Here is a 19119-nt window from a genome sequence, read left to right on the forward strand (position 1 = left end):
CAAGTCCCTGTCCGGATAAGAAATTAAAGACCCTGGGGAAGGCAGTTATTTCATCCCAACCCCCCACCCAGTTTGTAGGCCTCATCTATACAACCCCCTCCCCCCAAAAAAAGAGAGCAAATGAGACGTTATTAAATGCAGTGTGCAGGATTAGATGTGTTTCCTTCCAACAGAATCGCTTTCCTTAATCAGCTCTCTTATAAATGGCAGACCTGCCTAATGAGAACAAGTTCTAGACTACAGGATACAGTGTGAGCATTTCAATTAGCTCCATAAATTGATAACTATTGTGACTGATTTTCTTAGAAAATCTTCCCTTCTCTCCTCTTCTTATTCCTTTGTGGTTAAGCTTTTATTACTTTATACTTCTGAATCAGCCTTTGATTATGGGAATTTCCCAGTGTGTGGTCATTGGATATTGTTTTTGTTTTTACGTGATTCTTTAAATGAAAAAAAGAAGTGATATATTTATGGATATGTGTAGGGATGCTTTTAAATATTTTTATTTTATTAGATTTAATTTACTCGTTGTCACTCTTAAAATAGAGAGAACCCTCTTGACTGTGACAAGGGGGTAAAATACAGCAGTCACATTCAAGATCTCCATACATTAGCAACAATAAATCCTTTTGCCCTGAGTAATACAGAGACTCAGTCCAGAGTCAGTGGGGATGATGTACTGCTCCCTCACAGAACCAATTACCCACAGAGGAGTATAATGAGCAGGGGAGGTGATAGAATAAAAATCTATATGGCAAGAGAAAAATTATGGTAAAATTGTTGCCTATGAAGAGTCTTGTAATAAGTATATCTCCAGTTATCTTCTGGAAGAAATTATTTAGTCATCTATTCAGGTCAAAATGCATGACAGAATTGCCAGAATTGCCTTAGAATAAAACAAAAAGGTTCACAAGTGGAGAGAAAATGGCGGCAGACCTGTTGTGAACAGAGTTCTGTTGGGTCCCCGAGGCTCTGAAGTGGCCCCTGCGCTGCAGTGAAGGGTGCTGCTCACCAAACCTTGCAGAGAAGTGGCTGCACTGACCGCTGTTCCAGCACATGCTGACGGGAACAAGTTACCACTAGTAAAAAAATTAAATGCTTTAGATAATCACAGAAAGTCTCTACTTTTAGAGTTAGTATATTTCCCAAGACCACATTTTAAGCAGCTTGCTGTAAAGGAAAATCCTGAGTGTGCATGATCTATATCCTAATTAGAAGTGAGCTTGATCTGTTCAGACAAAGATCAGTTGAATAAGTGGGTTAAGTGGCAAGAAATGAAGTCTAGTTTTTTATAAGTGTCAAGCAGAGTGCTGAAGTGGCCAAAAACAAAAGTTACTATGTTACCTAAAAACAACATGAACAATTTTCAACCTCTGTTGTCCCAGTGCCATTGGGTGTACAGTCTGTAGAAAATAATTCATTACCAATAATAAAACACCAAAGTTGGTAAAATATTTTTAAAAATTGATTGAACAGATGAATGCTTTTTTTAAAAAAAAATTATTTAATCACTTTCACTGCAGTGTATTCATCTTCCTTGACTTTTTTTTTTAAAAAAATACATGTTATTTCTTGAGAGGGAAAGCGAGGGTGTGGGGGTTACTGACAGCTGGGCGTGGCCCCAAATCTATCTTACTTAAAACCTATAGTGGCTGTTACTGAGTGAGCCTTAAGTTAGCACTTGAGGTAGTGGTGAAGCAGTTTTCCTCCCAGCTGATTTTAAAATTTTGGTTCTGTCTTGTCAGATTTTACCCAAGGAAGTACAGTTAATGTCCAAACATAAGTGTCATTTATTACAAATGGTCAGAGGATGAAAAAAAGCATTCAACTTACACAGTAATGAAACCTACCTTGCCATTGATGGTTGCTTCATTTTGTAGCTGTTAAAGATACACATTAAAATAAAGAACAGTAGTCAGTATTTTGGGACCTGTGAAACCGGAAGAACCAGTTCTGAACCTGAAAACAGTCTGTTGACCATTTGTTCATTCATTTATTCCACAAATGTGCTTTGAGGCTGGAGCTGTAGCAACTAATCTCTGCCCTCTTGATGTTTAGTAAAGTGAAACAAAATAGACAAATGATGCATCACATGTCAGATAGTGCTGAGTGCTGTGCAGAAGAATAAAAGCACGGCGTGAAGGAGCCGGAGTGATGCTGGTAGAGTGCAGTTTTAGAGAGAATGGTCAAGGATAGCCCTCCTGATAAGGTGATACCTGAATCCAGCTCCAAAGGAAGTGAGGGACCAACCATGGGAACACGGAGTCAGCAGGCTGGGTTCCCCGTCTTAATAGCTGTGAGCCGCAGGGAGGCTTTAACTTAACCTGTGAGCCGCAGGGAGGCTTTAACTTAACCTGTGAAACGGAGACAGGAAGAGCCACCAGGCCTGTTACACAGGGTTCATGTCCAGCCCAAGCGAGACACTTGAGAAAAACGTTTCGGTGAGCAGTGCCTCATCCTCAAATTTCAGCTCGAAATGATAAGAAGGTACAAATTAGACATACAGAAGAGATAAAACAGCCCCTTCCAACAGCTTGTTTTGGAGTTACTGAGTTGAGTCGTCTGAACTTAAGTGTAGAGAACATTCTCCAAAGATGAACTGTTTGATACTGGGGTGTAAAAGAGTTATATTCATCTCTGTTTGCTTTTGTGGTATTATTTGTTTAAGATTTTATATATATATGTGCTTTTCTTCCTTTGACTTCTTTTTCTTTTCCTTTGAGCTTTCCTTTTGTTAAATCAGGAGGAGGCATTTTTTGCCCTGTTCCTGAACTCCCTGATTTATTCACCAAAAACAAAAAACCGAAACCCCTCTAAGATGAATATTTATCATGGGGGCTCACAACATACGTTTTTTACAGGGTAATCCTAAACTCCAGAACAAATCACTCGCGCTGATGTTTATTAAGGACCTGAAGCTTAAAGTTTTTTGTTTGCCTGTTTGTTTTTATAGCCAGAGTGAATTTTGCAATAATTGTAACAGTGTTTGAATAGAACTTCATAGTTTACAAAGTGCTTCACTCACTCACGTGGGAACTTTAGCAACCCCAGAGCTGGACAGCATGGACGTTCCTGTGCCCTTTTGCAAATGAGGGAACCCAAGGCTCAGACAACAGAATTTAAATTGCAGGTCTTTCCCTGATACAGATTTGAATATATGAATGAAGAATCGCTGAGTTCTTTTTAACACTTGGAATTACTAAAATGGTGTTTATTTTATAAGTAGTTTCAAGAAATTTTGTAGATGACTCCAGGAGATAAATCCATAAGAGACTATGAGAAGAGAGGTCAAGGTCCCCAATCATAGTGAATGGAGACCATTGAGACAAAAAACCGTTTTGTGTCATTGTCAGAAAGAGGTTGTGAGCCTGGATGCCCCTGGCTCTGATCTATGCATCAACTTTTTTTTTTTTTTTGGTCTGTTACTTAGACTAACAAGACTAACAAGACTAACAAGCATGGTTTTTTCCTTCAGGGCAGAAACAAAAGTAGGTATAAGCAAATATAAAACTTACAAAAAATGCGTTGCCTTGGATTTAAAGAACATTTCCTCAGAAGAGGCTATTTCATTTTGATATCAAAGGTCCCGAAGACTCTTAAAATGTCTTTTAGAGTATTATAGAAGCAATAAAAAGTTAGAGCTGAGCTGGGAAGGGTGTTAGAGATTATCCAGCCATGGTACCATAGCTATATGATCTGGAAAGGGCTTTTGGAATGTCCCAGACCCCAACTCACGGGAGGCTCCTTGTCCACTGTGGCATCCTCGCCATCCTGATAGTGTCCATCCAGCCCTTCCATGGCCTCTTCTGATTATGGTGAGGGTCCAGCTGCTTTAGGAATAATTCATCGCATGCAGACTATATGATTCCACTTATATGAGATACCCAGATTATGCCAATCCATGGAGACAGAAAGTAGAAGGGTTGTTGCCTGGGACTGTGGGGAGTGGGGAGTTAGTATTTAATGGAGACTGGGAAGATGAAAAAGTCCTGGAGAGCAAAGGTGGTTGTATAACATTGTGAATATACTTAATGCTACTGAACTGTGCACTTAAAAATGGTTAAGGTGGCAAATTTTATGTTATGTATATTTTACCACAATATAAAAAATAAACAAGAAAAAATTCATATTATTAATGGACAGCTCTGTTGGAAAGTTTAACTCTCTTTACAATAACCCCTATTGGGTTTTATCCTCTGGAGGCAAAGAGAACAATCTGACCTCTCTCCCTGGATGAAGACACCGACTTCTCCCCGTCCGTCAGTCTCTTCCAGGCGAACTAGCCCCAGTTCCTTCAACAGGTCGTTGCATTTCATTTTGTTTTACAGTTTATTTGAATCACGATCAAGATATGGATTATACCTTGTAAGTTGGCTGATAAGCCTTTTAAATCTCTCTTAACCTATTGGTTCTTCCATATCTACAAGTAAGAACTTGCTCGCTCACTCTGTCTCCCTTTAATTTATTTGTTGAAGAAACTGGGTCATTTGTCCTGGAGAGTTTTGGTACTTGCATCCCTCTGCTAGGTAGATTGATATGTTCCTTTGTCCTCTGTGTTTCCTGTGAATCAGTATTTGGATTGAGATACTTATTTTATAAATGCTGTAATCCAACTATATAATAATGCATTCTAGATCTTTTTTTTTTTGATAGTGCTCCCCCATGTTTTATTTGGAAAATTGTAAACATGCAGAAAAATTGAATGAATAATGCAATGAACACTCATGTACCTTCACGTAGATTCACCAACGGTTAACATTTGCCACATTTGCTTTCTCTATCCCTCTCTGCGCACACACACAGTAATACACATAGGATTTCCCCCAACTCACCCCCTGCATCGTTTGAGCTCAAGTTATACAGACATCATGACACTTCACTCCAAAGTATTTTGGCACGTAACTCCTAAGAACAGGGACATCCTCCTATATAATCACAATCTAGTTTATATATTGTCTGCTATTTAGTGCAGATTTCTCTCGTTATCCAAATAATGTTCTTCATAGCTGTAGGTATTTATTTTTAAAAATTTGGAATCCAAGCAGGGATCACAAATGATACTCAGTTTTCATGCTACTTTAGTCGCCTAAATTGGTTCTGCCCTTTTTGGGGGTCTTACATGACATTGACATTTTTTGAAGAGTCCAGGCCAGTTGTTTTACTGAATGTCCCTAAATTTGGATTTGCCTCATTGTCTCCTTATGATTAGATTCAGGGTAGATGTTTCCAGCAAGAACATGATCAGGCAGTGCTGAGTCCTTCAGTGCCATTCTTAGATGTCAGTTTGTCCCATAATGGTTGATAGGTTTGATAACTTGGTTAAGGAGGTATCTACCAGATTTTTTCATTGTAAAGATACTATTTCCCCATTGTAATTAATAAATAATCTATGGCCTTTAGTGGTTGCTTTTTAAATAGTTTTGAAAACATATGCCATTAGTCATGGGAGAAATTGAATGAAAGAGATTATGAGCACATTAGTACAGAGTTATCACTGCTGATGGAAAGATAATTTTTAAACATTTGTTCTTCTGGAGAGAGGAGAGAAGGGGAGGGGAGATAGTAAAGGTGAGAAGTGGGCTTTAGTGCAGACAGACTTATATTTGCATCCCGGCTCCACACTTGAACCTGTGCAGCTTTGAAAAAGTTACCTCACTTCTAAGATCCTCAGTTTCTTTCCTACAGTGGGCGTGATAATATACATTCCTGGCAGGATTGTTAAGGTGATGAAGTGAGCGCCTGTATGAGTGGCCTCTCGCCTCGCAGCTACTCTGGGACCATTACCTGCGAGCAAGGAAGGAGTGCTTCCTGAGCAGTTTACGGAGTTTAAACCTCTCCATGGGTGTCCATTCTCCAGATTAGATTGAAATAGTCAGGCATGTTGATAAGAAAATGTGATCAACAGATTAGGTGCTTTTGTGACATTTCAAAGAAAGGAATGCTGAATTGGGAGATGTTTGGTTCCATTTTCAGACCTCTTAAATATGACTTGTCTACTGTGGACTTGGGTAGAATTGAGTTACCGTTTATTCAGACCTTTTTCTGACTGCAATCCATTTTACTCTATTACCAGGGATTATTTTTTGATAGAGTTTATATGTAGTCTGATTGAGAATAGTGAATCATAATAATTCCATGACCCATTTACATGCATTACTGTGAAAGTTTCATTTCATACAAGTGACAATTTTCTAAAGTTAATTAGACTCGGCTGTACTGAGGTTAGCAAAAAGTGCTTTGAATTATCAATAATTCAGCAGGGCAGACACTTCTGTATAATGCAGTGGTTTTATAGAGTATTGTGAGATAGTTATCCCTAAAATAAATGGTTGTGAGCATACATCAGCATGGTGGGGCTCACTTGAATGTAGCGTGAAGCGATATCATCTACGCTTTCTATTACTGAGCAGAGCGTGGGACATCAGTCTTTCTGGCCATGAACTACTAGCAACCTTTGTCCTTTGTGTTACCTTTAGTTAAAAACTAAAAATGAGCATGAGTGCTGGCTGATGGCCACGTCTTTCTTACAGCTAAAAATCCATCTTGGAAAGAAAAATGGGATTGCAGATTTGGATTTGTTTCGTTGCATGAATGATACGTGACATTTTGTAAATTATTTATCACTGCAAGCATGGCAGCAATGGCTTGAGCATTGTTATATCAAATGAAAGCAGGAATCCCATTAGTACAGGGACTGGGTTTCAGCTAGAGTGTATCAGGGGAATGTTGTCACTTGAAAACCAGATTGTTCTTTTAATTGCTATTTAAAGGAACAAAAGTGTTCCCAAGGTACTGCAGTTGAGCAGTTGCAAGTAATAACTGTGGATCCATAATTTTGCGGTGCTGATTATCTAGCATTTAAAAACTTGTGGCGGGAGTCAATGACCAATTTGTTGTAGCTTGTCTTTTTTGGTTTTCCTAGTACATTTTTTATACTCAGCTTTTTAACTGAGGCTACAAAAATATATTTGCATAGTTCCCTCAGAAAGTAAAGCCTGTGCATGTTAAAAGGACAAATTAAACCAAAAATAAAGGCAAGATACTGAACATTTATATTATATTGTAAGATGAAATTAACAGTGAACAGTTACGCAAATGCATGGTCATAAGATAGATTCTGGTTTTTGATGGCATGTTGTCACATTGAACCAAGATGTTTGTTTGGAATCATAACCATCTGAAATATTATCTTATAGGTGAGGATTTTTTAAACTAGCATAGGTTTCTTTCATTTATTCAAATATATATTTTTATATAGTTAGCAAATATATCTTGAGTGCCTACTGTGCATCAGGCAGTGTTTCAGTGTTTGGAATAAAGTGGCTGAACAAATGCACTTTATTCTATGCTGATGTATATTTAGAAAGTTAGACCTAGCAAAATCTTGTTTTTAATTTACATTTTAAAAAATTGGTGATTATGCTGCTTTCTTGCCCTAAATTTTTGATTCATGAAATTCAAATATAAATACATTATAGTTAAATTCAGATGGCTAGCAGACAACAGGTGTGAAGCTTGGAGTAGGCAGTAAAATTTTAGTTTTCATACAGCTTTGTCTGTTCAAAATAACGTGACCAGATCTGTAGGCACAGTCAACTCTTCATACGGATGGGAATACCAGTGTCACCGGTGGTCGTAAATAACAATTGCGGCACTGAAATCTATGCAGATTTATACACTCTTAAAAGCAATTTCCTTAGTGAGAGTTAAAGGGGTGCTAGGGGGTTAGACAAATGTTTTGTTGTTTCTTTTATTAAAGTGGGAATGTCAGAGACTGAGAGTTTATCTCCTTTGTGTGGCATGCTGTGGTTTATTTTTGAAGACCTTGGTGCCAGAAAGGCCTTGTTAATGGTCTCTTGATCATCTTAAGTGATCCCACAGAATTTTAAACTTCTTTGCTTAGTTGTAACTCTGTTATTATGTCACATAAAAACATACCAGTATTTTATGTCATATTTACTAGATTAATAATATTAACCTCTACTAAAACATTTGATAAAGTTTAAACAATCTGGTCTAACTAGATATCTGTAGAGTTTAATACCGAATAGATGAATCCATTTATTATAGGCATATAGATTATGGGAATGATTGAGGTTTCAAATGAATTCTTAATGTTCGTTTCAGGAAGGTTAGTTAATATATAAAGGTTTTAGTTTTCATTGGCTTAAAAATTACTTCCGAGTCTTATACATTACACTTAAATGCATTATTCAGGCAATACTTCAGAATCAAACAATTTGAGTTTTTTTATTAGCAGGAAATGTTGATCTGAATACCTTATTCAGCAGTTTTTCTTTGTTAAAGAAATACATAAGAAGCTTTTGATTTTAATGTTTTTAATTTTGAAATGGAAAACTAACAGTTTTTTTTTTTTTTCATTTTAATTTTGTCATAGCCCCGTGCTGATCCCATTCCAATATGTAGCTTCTGTTTGGGGACAAAAGAATCAAATCGTGAAAAGAAGCCAGAAGAACTCCTGTCTTGTGCAGACTGTGGCAGTAGTGGTAAGTTGGCATCTTTTATATGTGTGTGCAGTGACTCCCCATTATAGCCACATGCAGTTTCTCTCCATCCAAGCAGTATGTGTTATTTAAAACAATTGTTTGGTAATAGTGTAAGTTTTACATTTAAAAAAGTAAATGCAGGTAGGGGGTGGAAAAGTGAGTATATTAGTACTGACATAAAAAATGTTATATATGTCTATATAATGTTATGTATTATTATTTTAAATTGAACTTTGGTTTCATACCAGCTTTGATAATTTAATGTGGAGAATTTTACATTGCAGGTAAATTCAGGGTAGAAAATTCTAAACTTTCAAACTGAATACAGCTAGAGTCACTTGTTTTCTATAACCTGAAGTCCCAGTTTAAGAGATACTTAAGTTGGAATATGTAGTGTTTCAGGTCATGACACCTACTGGTAAAACGTGCTATTACAGCCCAGCTCTGTGTGACTGAGAGGGGTGGACAGTATTCTGGAAACTGCAGTGAAGGAATCAAGAAGTCATCCAGCACAGAAGAAATTCAAATTGCCCAGAATAAGATAGGTAAAGGGTGGTCAAGGCAGAAAGTGATATTGAAATCAAGGAATTGCTGACTAGGGACACTGGGCCATTGGCAAATTGCAATGCCCAAAAGCATTTTCCAGGTTGCTGTCACCTCTGCCCTTTTCTCAGCATAGGAAATTAAAAGTCAGATTGTGTTTATATTAAAAGAATTTGTCTTACTAGCCAATCTTCCTTCTTGTTAAGCAGGTGATAGTTTGCGCAGGTGAGATGTATATGGTTATATGTATTTGTGTCTATACAGACACGTACCCATATACAGATATATATGCACATGTATATGTATATATATCTCAACAGAGTGAGTGGCAGTGACTGGGTTTTGAATAATTAATCTCTGTGTTAATCTTTAAATTTTCTTTCCCCAGCATACTGAAACCTCTCCCCCATCCCGAAATACTATTTTAAAATTAATGACCGAGCATTTCTCTGGTTATAGTTAAATCTTTAAAAACATCAACAAACGTGCAGCACACGACAGCATGCTCTCATTCAGGAAGTCGGTTTAATATAGTGTGGTTCAGAGCTAACTAGAGAGCCAGCCAGAGCTCCTTTACCTTGAATGAGTTACTTAACCATTCTGACCTCAGTTTCCTCATTAGAAAACTAGAGACAATGGTGTGTAACACCGACCTCGTGAGTTGTATGAAAGGTAAAGGAAAGAGCACAAGTAAATAGCCTAGCACAGGGTCTAGAGCAGCTCTGGTAGCTGTACTCGGGTAGTGCCAGCCATTGTGGGTTTTTTGTTATTGTTGTTGTTTTGGAGGGGTTTGGCATGTTTGATATTGTCATCCTTGATTGCTGCACATAATTTAAAATCTTATCATCATTTATGACAGCTCCTTGATGGTTGGCTAGAGAAACCGTTCCACGCTGAGGAATGGCAGTGTTGTGTAAGGATTCCTCCTCCTCCTATGAAGGCTTGACTTGATAGGCCTTATGTGGTTCTGCAGCTTTTAGGACCTGACCAGGAGCAGAGAGCCTTGGAAATAAGACATTTCAAACTCTGCTTGAGAAATGCTTTCTGACAGTCTTTTTGATGGGCTTCACAGATTCATTAAAACTCTTTCACCTGCCCACACTATCGTGGACAGTGACAAAAGGGCAAGGAAACATTATCCGTATGTTCAGTTTAATAAATTTCAACCCTACAATCTCCTTGTTTTATCCTGGTGAGGTAGTGCCTTAGTCATCAGTTTGGACTCTATAGTTACCTTTTGGGTTTTCTCACGAGGTTCATACTGAATGAATTATTGTTTTGTGTAACTGCCTGATAAATTTCGTGGTGTTTACTTGTCTAGGGTTTACCCTTTGTGATTTTTAAGGTGGTACTTAAAAACACCCTTAACGGTTTTATTTCTTGAGTATCTATTTGTCTGGGCACCTAGACAGATTAAAGATGTACTTAAATCTGGGAAGAAAAGTTCCCTTCATATATTTCCTTACCTCTGGTGATACTCTTACTTGAGTTGATAAGAGATCATTATCTTCTAGATCAGAACTTCAAGGCCTCTTTCACAAGGTATAAAGGTGTAATTCTAAACAGGTAGATCTTAGATTTTCTGATGTAACCAATCTCCCTTCATTTCCCCCAGATTGAAGGCCTGCCAAAGGAGAATTCTGATCTCTTTTACACTTTGAGGTCACTGAAAAAAATTTTTCCCCTGAAGTTTCTTGCTTTTCCAGGGTGTGTAGGAGTATTCAAAAACATGCTCTTGTTTTTTCTTTTAACAAATGGAGAAGAATAGATTGAGGAGGCTGTCTTCTATCCAGAGTCATTTTGTGAGCCAGACTTTCCCCCTCCATCCAGGTAGAACGAGCCAGAGGCTTTGGAGTTGAGGTATGGGTCATGGCAGAAATTCAAGCCCTGGGGTCATCCTGTCCCTTTGTTTAGGATAGAGGATGGCTCAGAGTGCTCCTCTGGACTCCGTCCGCAATGTGATCTGGCGCTAGTGTTAAGGTTCACTTAATCTTCCCTTGAGTGTACCATGCCAGTCTGGATTTAGCTACTTTAGTCAAAAAAAAAAAGAAAGAAAAACTATTGTCCTTAACTTAGGGGGAGGTGCATCGTAGACATTTACTTCATTTGGTAGATCAGATGAGTGGACTTTGTTACTTGCTAGTCTTCAAATAGAAGGATCAAAATAAAATATGGTTCTTCTTAGAGAGCTTGGGGAGATTCTTGAACTTACAATGCTATGTTGTGACACCTTGGTAATTATAGGGAAGAAATAAAATAGGCTGGCCTGGCTCATCAGCATCCTCCAGTAGTGGTGGGGGCCCCATTGTCATGGTTCAGTCCAGTGTCTCAAGCAGGAATTACAGAATGGCGGGTTCCCTTGCTTGGCCGTATGGAAATGGTTGCTGTCTTAACAATCCAGAGTCCATTGGTTTCGGAATTGAATTGGACTGTTTCTGATGTTCAAAGGAATGTAAGATGCTTATGTGGGGGTGGGGGAACCCATAGCAGTATAAAACCCCAAAAAAGGAAATCTAGACGGCAGCCCATGAGGAAGATCATTCTTATGTGTGTTTGCAATATGTGCCTGTTGGGTTTTAGTCACCTCTGTCTGACGTACCTTTTGTATGATGTCACATTTAGACTGTTTAGATTTCATAGGCCTAAGTAATAAATGTTTCCTTCTGCTTACATCATAAAGTAAAGCCAATTAGAAATTTCTCTTGTTTTTAAGAAAATAACTGCAAATGGGCAGTATTTTCTTTAACAGTGTTTTTACTGCTAAAAGTTCTTTCAAAAAAATAATGGAAATTTTCAGGTGGTAAAAATGTGACGTGAGGTACATAGCAAGGGGCTCCAATGCGGTGTCCCAGTTTTCTTCTGGTTTCTGGCCGTGGAGTGTGCTTTACACACTGGTGAAATTCGGAGGGTGACGTCTGCACCCTGCATCACAGGGCTGTTGTGAGAATCCAGTGAGATAATGATGCGGAGTTGTCAGTGACAGACGTGAAGGATTATTCGAGCCACGATTGTGTATGTGGGAATCATCACATAGTCTTTAGGTCTAGGGAAATGTTGGGATGAGGAAGTGATTTTACTTGACTTTCATGGATCAGCCTGCTTTGAAATTAACACTGTTATATTCTCTTTGCCTCATTAAGACCAAATTATCTTTAATTAGCTTCACATAAGTATTAGATATTATACCAAATGAAATTTTGTGTCTGCTGCTCAGATTGCTGGGTGGTTAAATCTTACTTACAGATGAGTTGTGTGCATGTGTGTTTTCAAATTAGCAAATCTAAGATAAGTGCACAGTTCAAAATTACAGCATCATTCTAAGTGGAAGCTCATTGAAACTGGAGGCAGAAAGGCTGCTGCGATGCAGCTGGGAGAGCAAGGAGATCACCTTTGTGTAGTAAAGGGAGCCAGAGCCGTGGCATCAGGTATCTGTCCGCCCTCAGGAGACCTGAAGTCTCTCCTGGGTTTGTCTTTATCTGTGTGTTAGCCCTGAACAAAACTTGCCTGCCTTCTGCCCCCAGAGTGAGCTGGTAGGTGCAGTATATGGAGATAGATATAGATACATAATTTTACGATTATATTTTATTTTATATTATATTATTTTATTTTATTTTATTTTAATCACTAGTTTCTTAAGGTCACTGTGAGAAAATGCCCCAGGGTTTGGTTGGTCAGTCATCCAGTTTCACACTGACTAGACACAGATTGAATAATTAGGTTTGGAAGGAGACCCTTGACTAGAAAGAAACCTAAAGAAGGAATCCAAAGAGGAACAGACAGGGATGGAGAAGGATTGGCGAGCCCTACTCTCCACAAGCACAAAGTTGGATTGACCATCTGAGCAGAGAAACAAAATGCAGAAGCCTTGCTTCTGGCCTGTTATTTCACTAAAATTGTGCTGGTCTGATCAACAGTGACCTCCATGTAGCAACACCTAAAGGTGATTTCTAAGTCTTTGTTGAAATCTAATGGACATCTTTCAGTCCACACCAAATCCTCCTCTCAGCCGTATTTGACTTGTTGGGAATGTTTTTCCTTGAAATGTTCTCTTCCTTTGGCCTCTGTGATATCGTATTCTCTGTGTTTTCTCTCTGCCCCTTCTTCTACATCTTCCATTAGCTCCTTGGACTCTCTCCACCCCCTCAATGTTTCTTCAGGCTTCTGTCCTTGGCGCTGTGTTTCCTCACTTGGCTTCAGAGCTTCTCTTGAGTTCCAGACCCTTAGATATAAATGCCTCCAGAACTTCTCCTTGACTTGACACCCCGTAGGCTCCTCAGAGATAATATCCAAAACCGCTGTGAACCTTGCACTGCTCCTTCTCCCCCAAAACAACAGCCACAATAGTAACAACAAAAATCTTAGCGAACAAGCATCCTGCCTCTCCTCAGGGATTTCCATTTCAGCAAACTGCACACCACCAGCCCCTCATTCATTTCTACAAGCCATCTTCTGTTCTATTCTCTCATAACAAGGAGTCACCAAAATGCATTGATTGTATGTCCTAATATATGTCCCACCTCCTCAGTATACCCACATCCCACATGAGAGCTGCTGATGTAATAACCTAAGTCTAATCTTGACCCTCTTTCTCCTCATCCATTTTCCATACTGCAGCCTAAGTTACTCTTTAAAATTGTAAATCAAATCACAGAATTTTTTTAGTGGCCACCATTTATACCCTTAGGAAGAATCCAAACCCAAAACACTCTCCTGGATTGGGCGCCTGTTGACCCTGTTCCGCATCCCTGTCCCCTTCACACTAGTTCTGTCACGCGTTCTTCCTCTCCTCAAATGTTACCATGTTCTCCTCTCCCTCCGCACACGCTGTCTTCTCCCACCCTGCCCCTCTATGGTCTCATCTAATCCCACTCATCCTTTGTGTGGTCTCTTCTTGAGGAAGACCTTCCTCTAACCTCCAGCTGGATTCGCCCATGTCTCCGAGGCACCCCACCCTCCTGTTTGTTTAATGGTTGTCTTTCCTGCTAGACTATATGATCTGAAATGTCTTTCCTTTTCCTTGCTGTGTCTCAGATGGACAGATGGCTGGTCAGATAGCCAGTCTGAGGGACCCCATGTCTTGAGTCTTTAATAGTTTTCCATCGCTGCTATAGCAGACTACCACGAAATTGTTGACAGAATTCAGTTCCTTGCATATGCTGGACTGAGATCCTCATTTTCTTGCTGTCAGATGAACGGCTCTCCCTGCTTCTCTTGGACACTCATATTCCTTGGCTTCTGTCCCCTTCTCTCATCTTCAGTGCTGGCAAAGCTGGGTGGAGTCCTTCTCCTGTTTTGAACCTCTCCTCCTTTCATCTCATCTTACTAACCCAGCTGGAAGATTCTCTGCTTTTATATACCCGTGATTAGATTGGGCGTACCTAGATAATTCAGAATAATCTCCCCATCTCGAGGCCTCTACCCTTTAGTCACATCTGCAAGGTCCCTTTTGCCATGTCAGGTAATATATTTACAAGGTATAGAGATTACAGCATAGGCATCTTTGGACGACATTGTCCTGCCTATTCTGCCCATGGTTTTTTCTCTCACAATACTTACTCCAAAGGTCATTTCTACTGGGTTGTGGTCTCGTTGGTACTTGTTTAATTTTGAACAGTACTCCTTTGGTTTCACTAGGTGAAACTTGTGTAAGCTACTAGTGCTTAATATGTGTTTGTAATAAGAATGAACAAGTGAATGAATACATACTTAAGCTCTCAAATCAGAACAACTGCAAGCCACAAAAGTAAAACCAGCTCCAGAAACATAAAGCACCATGAACTGTGTCAGCAGAGAGAATCTGAATTTTAGAGGGAATTGCTGAGTTTATGGAATGGCTAAATGGGAGGTAAGGAATTGCATTACCAATTGTCCTTTATCTCATGACTGTAGATTGTGTCGTAGTATATCGAGACTCAGTTACAGTCTTTTGTGTTATTTTAAAGTTGGCCGTGAGAAAGTAAAATGGAAATGTTTCTTCATCCCTCAGCATCCTTTACAGAATCATAGAAATTTAGAGCTGGAAGGGATCTATGGCCAATTCTCTTGAACTAAATAAAGGTAAGATTGCTGCCTAAAGGAAAGATAGGCTGAAGATGTAGAATTTGACACGGTAGCTTAAATGGTCATAACTGAGGTATAATATTGCTTAAAAAGTGAGAGGAGAAAGCAACAAGAGGAAGCGTATTCCTTGCTTTTGATTGAAACTGGCTGAAATCCATTAACTTTCAAAATGCATAATTAATTATTGAAAAGTATTTTTCATAGGATGTCTGTGAGAATAAATAATAAGCTATAATATGATGTGAATTACCTTAGTTACTGGATATTAAACTACAAAGTACAAAAGCAGATTTTAATGTAGAGAAAAATTTAGTGCATGAAATTGCGGTCATATGTGCTAGTGATGTATGACTTACAGGAAGTAATAAAAAGAGGGGGAAAAAAGACAAAGTAAATGGTATACTTTTAAGCTGATGGGACCCATTTTAAGGGTGGAATTTAAATTGCCATTCTTTAAAACTTGAGTTTTTACCCCCCTGACTATATATAAGGAGGAAAAAACCCTGATCAAAGTACACCTTCCCCTCCCCCTTCAGAGTATACTTCTTAAAGTCAATGAGGAAGCTGTCTTTGTTTGCTGTTCCTGAGCAGAAAGAAGTGATTGATACCATTTTTATATATTTAAACTTTTTTCCCACCACATTTATTTGAATGAGAGAAGCCCTTGTAAAAGAGTAGTGTCACAGGTTAAATGCATCTGCCTGGGTGTCTCTCCTGCCTCAGGTCATAATCCTATGACAACATTTTATTTGCTCAACATCTTAAATACAGATGTTTCATTTTTTTCTTTTTTAAACTCAAGAATAATGTGCTTTTATTAACAGTATTGATGATTGATTTTGAATGTTTTTACTTCAAAAAGCTAAATCTCCTGGTGGGTGGAATTTTATGAAGCACCTGTTAAGCTTTAGGGAGGAGACCTTTTTGGCAGCCACCCAAAATACATATTTAAACAATGAGCCTGCCAAAGTCAGGAAATTATAAAACAGTTTTGAAATTGCAGAATCTGCTTTTTTTTTTTTTTTTAACCCCTCAGGTTTTTTTTTGCAGCTTGGTTTTAAGTTCTTTCACATAGGATTTACCAGTGTTCTTAGTATTTTAAGACCAGATTTAGAAAAATAAAATCCAGTTTGGGGATCTCAGGTTTATGTGATAAAAGATCATCAGATTTTAAAGTGAACCACCTTCCAAAGAGCCTGGGCTAATACTCCCCAGACCTTTTGGGGGACTCTGTTGCTCAGCGTGGCCTGGCTGGCTTCCTTGAATGGCGTTGCCCCTTGGGGTCTCCAGTTTTCCTCTGTGAGGTGAAAGAGAGCTGCTAGATGGAAAGTGACCCTAAAAGAGTGGGTCACTCAGGAAAATGGGGGCTACTTGCTGAGGATATGCTTCTTGGCATATTCCATTTGACCTGAATCTTTCATCTTCTTTACTCTCCAGTTCACTGTTTCTGCTCCTGCTTAGAGAATTAAAATCTAGAGACCCAGAGGCAAGATGGCAAGGGTTCTTCTTCCCGTTCCCAGCAACGGGACATTCTTTGTATACTCTTGGACTTTTTTCTTTTTGGCATTTGTTAGTTGTATTATGTTAAGCAGCCCCATATTTTTATTCAGTTAACTGTCGTTTTAAGTTTTATGATTTCATTACACACAGAGAGCACGAATTGTTTGAACTATGGTGCTCCCCTTACAGTCTGGCAAACCAGAAAACTTTGGGGTGGATGGTGGTTGATGACGATGGTGAGGGCAAGAATTTTAGCAGAAGGCACAGGAGTGAGAGCGTGATTTGAGCATACATTTTCATGAAGTTTTCCAAGACTTGTGATTGGAATTGATATAAATTTTCCAAATTCCTCTTGGGAAAAACATTTGTACACTCTGTCACATACAGATGTGGGAGGATAGGTAGAAAGGAAAGTATAATTTGGATTCTTCGATCTTTTTGTGTTTTCAAGTTCTTAAGTTTCTTTGGCTGGCATCCTCACTATCTGTTAAATATCAGGGAATGGGAGTTTGAAAAGGTACCATTCCCATAAAGCAATTTGCTTTTTATTCTTATAGGACACCCATCCTGTTTGAAATTTTGTCCTGAATTAACAACGAATGTAAAGGCCTTAAGGTGGCAGTGCATCGAATGCAAGACATGCAGTGCATGTAGAATCCAAGGCAAAAATGCAGTAAGTATGGCCATCACTAGTCCATCTCCAGGTAAATTGTTAGCTTTCAGTGTTAAGACGGTTTTTCATTTCTGTAGATTGTTGCTATTTTCTTTTTAAATACACATGATGTCAAATTTCGACAGGGATCACGGTGCTCCTTCAATATTTTATTGTTAATCGGATAAGGTAAGAGTTTGTGGCCTTTTACAGTTGATTCGGTCTCAATTAGTCTCTACTATGTTATATTGCAGGATAACATGCTTTTTTGTGACTCCTGCGATAGAGGATTCCATATGGAGTGCTGTGATCCCCCACTTTCCAGAATGCCAAAAGGTGAATTTTTAAAACATATTAAAAATGTGTTTTATTACATACTCATTAGGCTTGTCCTAATACCTGAAAGCTCAGAAGTATACAGGTTTCTTAAGCATTTTTTGATCCCTCACACCTTCCTTATACTTGTGGGTTTGGCACAGGTCATGAGCAGAGAAGTGTAACAGCATTTAGTTTGGGGGTAACGTATATAATAAATACCCTAATTCAGACATAGGGATAATAAGACCATTTCTTTTGAGACCACTCCCCTATTAGAATAAATTTAGATTAGGTAGGTCAAAAGTTTACAATACTCTTCCATATTATTCAGTACAGTGTTCAGAGGTAAGAAATTGCCTGTTTTCAATGATGGTGATGATGATGACTCCAAAAAAGTCCTATGACAGGAGCCATCTCCATTTTCTTGTCCGTTACTTGAGATTTTGAACATGAGGATCCAAACTATCTTATATGGATATATCCATAAAGAATATGGATTTTTCTTCTCTGTTTATTGTGTAGTCGGCCAAGCTAAGACTTCTTAATATATTAAACATTAAAAATAACTTTGCTTTCTTATTACAGAATTCATACATTTTCATTGTGAAAGATTTAGAAACTACAGATTGACAAAGAGGAGTAAAAAGAGCAATCAGTTAGAAAGTCCTTCCTGCCCCTGTACACCCTTTTGAAAAGAAATGGAACATTCTGTACATATTTATGGTTTTTCCCTCTTAGCAGTAGCTTCTCACATTCCCACATCATTAAATGTTCTCCTAAACATAGTTTTTAATGAATGTGTAGAGCAGGGGTTACAAACCTGGTGACTGGGCCACAGAAATATTTTCTGGGTTATAGATATATGCATGTGTATTTTAAAGACTTCTCTTAAATGCTTTCCAGAAGAACTGGTACAATATTTTTTAATTTTTGAATTTGAGTGTGTAGGTGGGTTATGTGCTCTCCCGTTTGCCTCAATCTCACTACCACCTGTTGCCTTGCATTTCACTTCACTTCAGTCACATGTATTATACCCGGGTGGTTCCTGAACATAATTGATTTTGCAACCATGTATTAAAAAAAACATAGCTTGCTTAACCAATCTCCTGTGGTGGATAGTACAAATGTTTCCAATTTTTTTCCATCCACAATTATTGCCTTAAGATAAATTCCTAGGGGAGGAAAACTGGATCAGAGGCTGTGTACCTGAAAGGTTGTATCAGTTTTCAGATCAACCACCGGCGTGTGAGAATACTTGTTTCCCTGTATTGTGACTTAATACTCACCATGACTGTATTTCATTGAGTCTAAGACACTTTAAAAAAAAAAACCATTTTAACATCTTTAAAATCAGATACATTTTATAGTTAGTAGTATCTTATATTCAATGTAATACAGCTTTATTATTATGAATTTTTACCAATTTGATAATAGAGAAGAAGATGTCTGATAATTTTTTTCTTCAAGTAGTGAGATTGAACATTTTTTGTGCTTGGTTATTGGCTGTTTGTATATCATCTTGTAAAGTGCCTGCTTTTA

At 38.4% G+C, this 19119-nt stretch overlaps 1 protein-coding gene across 6 annotated transcripts in view; it reads left to right on the forward strand.

Annotated features, from left to right (window-relative positions):
- KAT6B (lysine acetyltransferase 6B) overlaps window positions 1-19119 on the forward strand; it is a 158877-nt gene that overhangs the window by 91964 nt on the left and 47794 nt on the right. For all 6 annotated transcript variants that reach the window (XM_074374273.1, XM_074374272.1, XM_074374271.1 and 3 more), the window contains exons 4-6: window positions 8399-8507; window positions 17168-17283; window positions 17517-17598. In XM_074374273.1, the coding sequence (XP_074230374.1) occupies window positions 8399-8507; window positions 17168-17283; window positions 17517-17598 (307 nt within the window). The remainder of the gene's footprint in view (window positions 1-8398; window positions 8508-17167; window positions 17284-17516; window positions 17599-19119) is intronic.

This window comes from Camelus bactrianus, chromosome 11 (genome assembly GCF_048773025.1).
Source record: "Camelus bactrianus isolate YW-2024 breed Bactrian camel chromosome 11, ASM4877302v1, whole genome shotgun sequence".
In the NCBI taxonomy this organism is placed as follows: Eukaryota; Metazoa; Chordata; class Mammalia; order Artiodactyla; family Camelidae; genus Camelus; species Camelus bactrianus.